This window comes from Apium graveolens, chromosome 9 (genome assembly GCF_009905375.1).
Source record: "Apium graveolens cultivar Ventura chromosome 9, ASM990537v1, whole genome shotgun sequence".
NCBI classification, from domain to species: Eukaryota; Viridiplantae; Streptophyta; class Magnoliopsida; order Apiales; family Apiaceae; genus Apium; species Apium graveolens.
In genome coordinates, this window is record NC_133655.1 from 201,280,186 (window position 1) to 201,289,214 (window position 9,029).

At 35.3% G+C, this 9,029-nt stretch overlaps 1 protein-coding gene across 1 annotated transcript; it reads right to left on the reverse strand.

Moving 5' to 3' along the window:
• Positions 1 to 7,270: 7,270 nt before the first annotated feature.
• LOC141685870 (uncharacterized) lies at positions 7,271 to 7,834 on the reverse strand. The gene has a single exon (XM_074490948.1). The coding sequence runs from the start codon at positions 7,832 to 7,834 to the stop codon at positions 7,271 to 7,273; it is 564 nt and encodes a 187-aa protein (XP_074347049.1).
• Positions 7,835 to 9,029: the final 1,195 nt, after the last annotated feature.

Here is a 9,029-nt window from a genome sequence, read left to right on the forward strand (position 1 = left end):
TGTCAGGATTTTCAGTATCAGAATTTGAGTCTTCATTTTGAAATCTCAGCTGATCATGATCAATAAAATCTTCAAGTCCAGTAATCTTCTTATCATCAAAAGAGACATTGATAGATTCCATGACCTCTCTTGTTCTCAAGTTATAGACTCTGAAGGCTTTTGTGGAAAGTGGATATCCAACAAAGATTCCTTCATCAGCTTTTAGATCAAATTTGGATAGTTGTTCAGGATGAGTCTTAAGAACAAAACACTTGCATCCAAATACATGAAAATACTTCAGATTTGGCTTCTTTTTCTTTACCATCTCATATGTTGTTTTTCCTTGCTTGTTAATGAATGTTGCATTCTGAGTAAAACAAGCAGTCTGTACAGCTTCAGCCTAGAATAGGTTGGAAGCTTTGCTTCATCAAGCATTGTGCGTGCAGCTTCAATGAGAGTTCTATTCTTCCTTTCAACAACTCTATTTTGCTGTGAAGTTCCAGGAGCAGAGGATTCCTGCTTGATTCCATGGTTTTTGCAGAACTCTTCCATTATCAAATTCTTGAACTCGGTACCATTATCACTCCTTATTATTTTCACAGAATTTTTGACCAATTTATCCAGTTGCCTGACATGATCAATCAAGATAGATGCAGTTTCACTTTTTGTGTACAAGAAATACACCCATGTGTATCTGGTGAACTCATCCGCTATGACCATAACATATTTCTTTTTTACAATAGACATGACATTTACTGGACCAAATAGATCAACATGTAGTAGGTGATAAAGCTCAAGAATTGATGATTCAGTCTTGCTCTTGAATGAGGATTTCCTTTGTTTAGCCTTCTGACAAGAATCACAAAGGCCATCAGGAGCAAATACTGACTTTGGCAGTCCTCTCACAAGATCTTTCTTGACTAATTCATTTATATTGTTGAAATTTAAATGAGAGAGTTTCTTGTACCAATTCCAGCTTTCTTCAATTGATGCTCTACTCATCAGACAGATTGCAGAACCATCAGTATTTGTTGAAAGCTTGGCTTCATAGATGTTACCACGCCTGTATCCTTTCAGAACAACTTTGCCTATAGATTTACTTACAACTTCACAGTGTTCTTTAAAGAAATCCACATGATAACCTCTGTCACAGATTTAACTGACACTCAGCAGATTGTGTTTAAGTCCTGAGACCAGAGCTACTTCTTTAATGATGAAATTCCCAAGATTGATATTGCCATATCCCAATGTTTTTCCAATGTTGCCATCTCCATAAAAAAAACACTTGGGCCAGCTTTTTCCACAAAGTCTGATAGCAGGGCTTTATTTCCAGTCATATGTCCTAAACATCCACCGTCCAGAACTAGGATGTTTTTCCTGTTGCCCTGCAATCACAAAGACCACTAATAATTAGTTTTAAGGACCCAGACATGCTTGGATCATTTGGCCTTATTAAGTCTGTTAACATTTGTAGCGGATTTAGCATTAGAGTTTATGTTAACATTTTTCTTATCAGAATTTACACTATCAGACTTTGAACTAGAACTTACACTAGAAGGAACAATGGTAACTTTCTTTAAATAATGTTTTATTTGATAATAATCATAGTACAAAATATGATATTCCTTGCAAGTATAAATGGAATGCCATAAACTACCACAATGAAAACAAGGATTTTGTGGCTTATATCTAACAAACTGACTCTTAACTCCTGACTTTGAAGCTAAGGAGTTATGTTCTTATTTTTCCTACAAAAAGAAGCCAGATGGTTAGAACTTCCACAGTTATGACACGTTTTCCTAGGAGCATTAGGAACAGGCTTATAATCATTGCTTTTATTCACACCTTCCTTTCCATTCCTATTTTTCCTAGGAGATTTTACCTTGTTTGCATTCTTAACATCTTTCAGCTTATGCTTAAGCCGCTTCTTAGTCATTAAGCCTACGTTTACTTCAGTTGTCTTTTCCTGTTTTAGTTTGTCAGAAGTTAATTCCTTTTTAACTTCTGATTTCTCATTATCAGACTTTACAGCTATAAACTTAACAGGTTTTAACTTTGGCTTTTGTTTAACAACAACAGGCTTAATATCTACAGTTCCTTTATCATTCTTATCCTTTCCATAACCTAAGCCCTCTTTCCAGTTTTCACTACTTAACAAATTCTGAGTTGTTCTGCCAGAGTTAGTCCAAGTCCTGATAATCTCTCTTTCCTTTTCTAACTCAGCTTTTAGAGATTCATTCATTTTAAGTACTTCATCCCTAACATAGAAAACATCATCTCTATCTTTCTGAGTTTGATGGAACATGACTAACTCTTTTTCTAAATAATCATTCCTCTTTTTACAAGCAAGATTTTCAGAAGTTAATCTTTCACATGTTAAAGTTTGATCTCTATAACTAATGAACATGGTTTTAAGATATCTTCTCAACTCATTAATATCATCAGTATGAAAGGCATAAGTAGTTTGAGGTACCTTTAATTCAGCAGCTTCAGAACTGCTTTCAGCACTTGCCTTATCAGCATTTGCCATCAAGACATAATTCTCCTCACTTTCAGATCTGAGGTGTCTGTCCAGCTTTTCTTCTTTTTGACAAGAGCCTTGCCTTTGTCACTCTTCACTTTCTTGCAATCAGGAGATATGTGGTCTTTCTCACCACAGTTGTAGTATTTGACATTTGTATAATCTCCTCTGTCAGACTTTCCTCCTCTGCCCTCAGATTTTATGAAATTCTTCTTATCAGAACTTGTGCCTTTCCTGGAAAACTTCTTTCCCTTCCTGAACTTCCTGTATGCAATTTTTGTGATTCCTTTCACCATAAGAGCACACGGCTTCATCATCTCTTCATCAGCATCCGTCTCAGGCAAGTTTTCAGATTCTGAGTCATCATCACTTTTAGAACTTGATGACTCAGTATCAGACTTTGTGAAGAGAGCTTTACTCTTGTCTTTCCTTGAGGTAGCTGCCTTGGGGGATTCTTCTTCAGCCTTAGGAGCAACTGTCCTTGACTTTCCTCCTTTCCTCTTGCTTCTTTGTTCCATCTCAAGTTCATGAGTCTTGAGCATTCCATAAATTTCATCAAGAGTTGTTTCATCAAGATTATAGTTGTCTCTTATTGTCGTTGCCTTCAAATCCCAGCATTCAGGAAGAGCTAACAGGAATTTAAGGTTTGAATCTTCAAGATCATACTCCTTATTAACCAGTGACAAATCATTCAAGAGTTTGACAAATCTATCATATAAATCAGTCAATGACACATTAGCCTTTGAGTCAAAGTGTTCATACTCTTGAGTGAGTATTGTCTTCCTGTTCTTCTTAATCGTATCTGTTCCCTGACATCTTGTTTCCAAGGCATCCCATATCTCCATTGCAGTCTTGCAGTTTATTACCCTGTTTGACATTACATTATCAATAGCACTATGCAGTAAGTGTCGTACCTTAGCATCCTTAGCAATTGATGCGATATCTTCAGCAGTGTAATCACTCTTCTCTTTTGGTACAGACTTTGCTGCTTCACCTGCAACTGCAACAGCGAGCTTGGTTGGTTTGTGAGGTCCTTCCTTGATTCTATTAAGATATTCTGGATCTGTAGCTTCCAGAAACATGGTCATCCTCACCTTCCATATGTCATATTCAGATGGTCTCAATATGGGAACTCTAATAGTCTCATATCGACTTTGAATTTGTGTCTTTGGAGGTTCTTCAGCTTTGGTGGGCTTAGTTGGAGTTTCTGCTTCAGACATGATTGTGTTTGGATCTTAAACTGTTTGTGTGTTAACAGATAGGCTCTGATACCACTTGTTAGGTCACACACACTGTAGAGGGGGGTGAATACAGTGTATAACACAATCAAATCGAACTTTAATAACTCAAGTAACAGAAAACAAACTTTATTGAAACAATAAACTCTGTTACAGTTTGGAACTGTTCTCTCTCAATGATGAACAAATATCACGAGAGCTGCTAGGGTTACAATGAATAATCTTCCCGATTGTGATAACACTTATAGTGTAAACCCTATGTCTGTGTTTATATACTACACAGTTACAAGATAATCGCTAATTGATATGGAATATAATTATGCTTCCTAAAATATATCAATCAAATATCTTTCCTTCCAAGTATTATATTCTTCATAGAATTCCATCTTCATGCATATCTCTTCTTATGTTTGTCTCGATCTTCTTTCCTTTAACCAGCTGTCTTCCTTATCTGAACGTCCTTCAGTACTTAAGTTCTGATATCCATCTTCTGATACTTATCTCCTGATAATATAAGTACTGATATCCTTAAATCCTGACTTCTAGTAAGTACTGATTTATCCTATTTAAGTAAGATCTGAAAACTAAACATAAATCATATTAGCCATGATATTATCAAATATATCTAACAATATGACAGCTTTATCAACCTCTGTAGATGTTCCTACAAGGTTTAAATCATCCACATATACAATAATAATCACAAAACCATATTGTGATTTTTTGATAAAAACACATGGCGAAATTTGATTACTAATATACCCATTCTTTTGTAAATAATGACTAAGTCTGTTATACCACATACGACCAGATTGTTTCAGTCCATACAATGATCGTTGAAGTTTAATGGAGTATATATGACGAGGTTTCTTGAACTCATCCATTTTTAATCCTTCTGGGATTTTCATAAAAATTTCACTATCAAGTGAACCATACAGGTATGCAGTAACGACGTCCATAAGACGTGTTTCCGATTTTTCTTTAGATGCCATACCTAATATGAAACGAAAAGTAATTCCATCCATCACTGGCGAGTATATTTCTTGATAATCAATGCCAGGCCTTTGAGAAAACCCTTGTGCTACAAGTCGGGCTTTATATATCATAATTTCATTATTTCCATTATGTTTTCTTATAAATACCCATTTATTCCCGACAGGGTTCACACCAATTGGTGTTTGGACAACTGGTCCAAATACTTCTCTTTTATGCAATGAATTTAACTCTGTTTGGATTGCGTCTTTCCATTTTGGCCAGTTTTTTCTTCGACGACATTCATCCACACTTTGTGGTTCAGGATCAGAATTTATGTCGACATCTAATGTTGCTGAATACACAAATACATCATCGATTATGGCTTTACTTCGATCCCATAATTTCATATCATGCACATAATTTATTGAAATTTCATGATTGTTTAATCCCGTATCTTCAGGGACTGAAATCTCTTCAGGAGATAATACCACTTCAGGGGTATTTGCTTTTTCTGGAGCATGTGCCACTTCAGGGGCAATTCTCTTTATTTTTCTTTTTCGTGATGCAACATCTTTTGCACCGACCGGTCTACCACGCTTCAGGCGTGGCTTTGATTCTGTAACCAATTCTTTTGTATCTGATTTTTGAATTGGTATATTTGTTCTAGCTGCAGGTATATGAGATTTAGTTATATTTCTAGAATCATTGAATGCGTCAGGCATTTGGTTTGCGATATTTTGCATATGGATAATTCTTTTAACTTCAAGTTCGCATTCACCGGTACGTGGATCTAGAAAATATAATCCTGATGCATTCCATGTTAGGTTTGGATTAACTTTATTTGAATGTTTATATCCCCCTAAGGGAGGAAACATAGACTCGTCAAAATGATAATCTGCTTATCTTGCGGTAAATAAATCTCCGGTTAGAGGTTCCAGATATCTAATTATAGATGTGGAATCAAAACCAATGTAGATACCTACTCTTCTTTGAGCTCCCATCTTCGATCTTTATGGTGGAGCAATCGGTACATATACAGCACTTCCGAAAATTTTGAAGTGAGAAATATTAGGAACTGGACCAAGTACCAGTTGTAGCAGAGAATGTTGGTTGTAGGAAGTTGGTCTAATCCTAATAATATTAGCAGCATGAAGTATTGTGTGACCCCAAATAGATGTAGGTAATTTTGCTTTCAATAACAGCGGTCTTGCAATAAGTTGGAGCCTTTTGATAAAGGACTCGGCTAACCCATTTTGTGTATGTACATGAGGAACTGGGTGTTCAACTGATATTCCTATAGACATGCAATAGTCGACAAAGGTTGCAGATGTGAATTCACCGGCATTATCTAGATGAATTGACTTAATGCAATGATCTGGGAATTGAGCTCGTAATTTGATTATTTGGGTAAGTAATTTTGCAAAAGCATCATTACGAGTTGAGAGAAGACAAACATGAGACCATCTTGTTGAGGCATCAATTAATACCATGAAGTACCTAAATGGGCCAGATGATGGGTGTATAGGTCCACATATGTCGCCTTGGATTCTTTCTAGAAAAGTTGGACTTTCAAGCCGAACTTTAACAGGAGATGGTCGAGTAATCAATTTTCCTAATGAACATGCTGGACATGGAAGGTCATTGTTGGAAAAAACTTTAAAATCTTTAAGAGAATGACCATTAGAATTCTCTATAATACGACGCATCATAGAGACGCCAGGATGACCTAATCTTTCATGCCAAAGTGTAAAAGATTTTGGATCTATGAGTTTGGAAGCAATGACATTGTGTGACTCAATAGTTCTAATTTTCATCATATATAATCCTGAGGAAAGTGAGTGAAACTTTTCTAAGATTTTCTTGTTGCTAGGATTAGCGGAAGTAATAAGAAGATATTCTCTATTAGCCTCAGAGGTAGTTTCGATGTGAAAATTATTGAGTCGAATATCTTTAAAACTAAGAAGATTTCTAGTAGACTTACTAAAATATAATGCATTTGGAATGTGTATGTGGGTATCATTAGGTAGGACGAAACTAGCTTTTCCAAAACCTTCGATTATATTAGATATGCCGGAAATCGTTCCGACTTGAGCTTCAGTTTTGGTTATTTGGGTAAAATATTTTCGGTTCTGTAGAATCGTATGAGTTGTACCACAATCAGCAATGTATATATCTTCAGAATCCATTCTGTATATAATTAAGAAACATAATTTATTTGATAAGAACATAACACACTACATAGTTCAAACAAAATAAAGCACACAATACATACTACTATAGTAATTATATGAAACTAATCTTCAGCCTCCCATATGGGAGTTTCGCTAGGTTCATTCGGACCATTAATGCTTATTCCTCCAGTTGTGATTCTCAGAAAATTATCTATATTATTGTTGGCGAAATTTGTTTCCACCATTTTCTCTTTTGATTTTTGAGAAGATTGGTATAGCTTAACAAGATGATCTGGGGTATGACAATTACGTGTCCAGTGTCCATCCATGCCGCACCTATATCAAACATTTTCAGTTTTTCCTCCTCGCGGTGCCTTTCTTTTACTCTATGATTCAGATTGCCACTTCCGGTGACCAGAGTTGTTATATTGACGAAAATGTCCGTGGCTCCGACCTCGTCCACGGTACCGCCCTTGTCCCTGTCCACCTCTATACCCTTTTCCACGTACATTCTGTTGGAATGACATGTTATTTACTTCAGGTAATGGGGCAGATCCTGTCGGACGGGATTGATGATTCTTAATCACCAATTCATGATTTTGTTCAGCAACGAGGAGAGTTGATAGAAGATCCCCAAACTTAGTGAATTTGCGCTCCCTGTACATCTCTGCTAAGTTGATATTGTTGGGGTGAAAAGTTGATAGTGTTTTATCGATTTTTCTTTTTTCCGTAACTTTCTCACCACACATAATAAGCCTAGAACTTATTTTGAACAAAGCAAAGTTATATGCTCGGACACTCTTAAAATCCTGAAGTCTTAAATTAGCCCAATCATTTTCAGCTGCAGGTAGATAAACTAGTTTCTGGTGATCGAACCTATCCTTTAGATTTTCCCATAAAATAAAAGGATCCTCGACTTCTAAGTACTCAGATTTTAAATCTTCATGCATGTGGTGTCGGAGAAAAATGATGGAGGTAAAGTTTTCTTCAGTCGTGGATTTATTTTCTACCTTTATTGTATCACTTAATTTCTTTGAACCCAAGTGCAACTTTACATCTTGTACCCATGATAAATAATTATCGCCAGAAATGTCCAAGGAAACGAACGACAAGCTTGTAATATTTGTCATACTAAATCTGAATTAACACGAAAATTATTAAATTTTAATTCATCAATGTAAATATTACATAAAATTCTACTTAATCGGGTGCGTTAACAAGTATGCAATAATCAATGTATATATCATTATTATCATTGATAATATAAACAAATCTATATATAAAATGACAAATGGATTTTCACCCGCCATACGGACGTCTGCGTATGCAGGTTATCTCCGACCAATAATAAATTAAAGTGGACAATCCTGCATAAGTTAGTTATGAGCAAAGTTATTATCCGATAATTATGCAATTTATAAATTAAGGTTCCCACTATATTTCGGTATTACCCAAAATTAAATGGTACCGTAAAATAATTTTAATAGGCGGTGCTCCGACCATATATATTTAAATTATTAGTAGAGGGTGTAACCACGTCTACTTCGGTCACATATATATATAAATTATATGTAGAGGGTATAACCACGTCTACTCATATATATGCATATTTAAATTAAAATTATACCTTCTCAGTTTCGGCAGGGCTTCGTGCTGATAACGTGTTGTAAAATACTAACTATATTATAACAATAGCTGGATTAAATAAAAGGGGCAGAGAGGTGATAAAAGGAATGCAAGCAAATGAGAGATTGTTGCTGGTGTGTTCTTTTCATTCACAATTGCATGGCTTTTATAGGCAATGCAAGGAACAAGGCATTAATTGCATGTATGCAATTTCAAGTGCTAGTTCATAGCTCTACTATTACAAGTTCACAATATTGACCATGTGATAATCATATTATAACAAAAAGATGATATTGTTGTGAATTTTTTGTGCAGGAAATTTATTGTGTGCAAGTAAAATGGGTAATACCCAAAAATACCTTTTTTAAAAAAATTGTAATAATAATACGATTTTTTTAAGTGCATGGCCAAAAATACTCATCTAATACGTATTTGTGAAATGACCGAGTCTAACACAGATTTGAGAAATGGGTATTAGGTAAAAAAAATAATAAAGAAAAAGAAATAACACGACACAAG

Coding starts and splice junctions, on each gene's coding strand:
- LOC141685870 (XM_074490948.1), bottom strand. CDS start 7,834: ATGCATGAAGATTTAAAATCTGAGTACTTAGAAGTCGAGGATCCTTTT.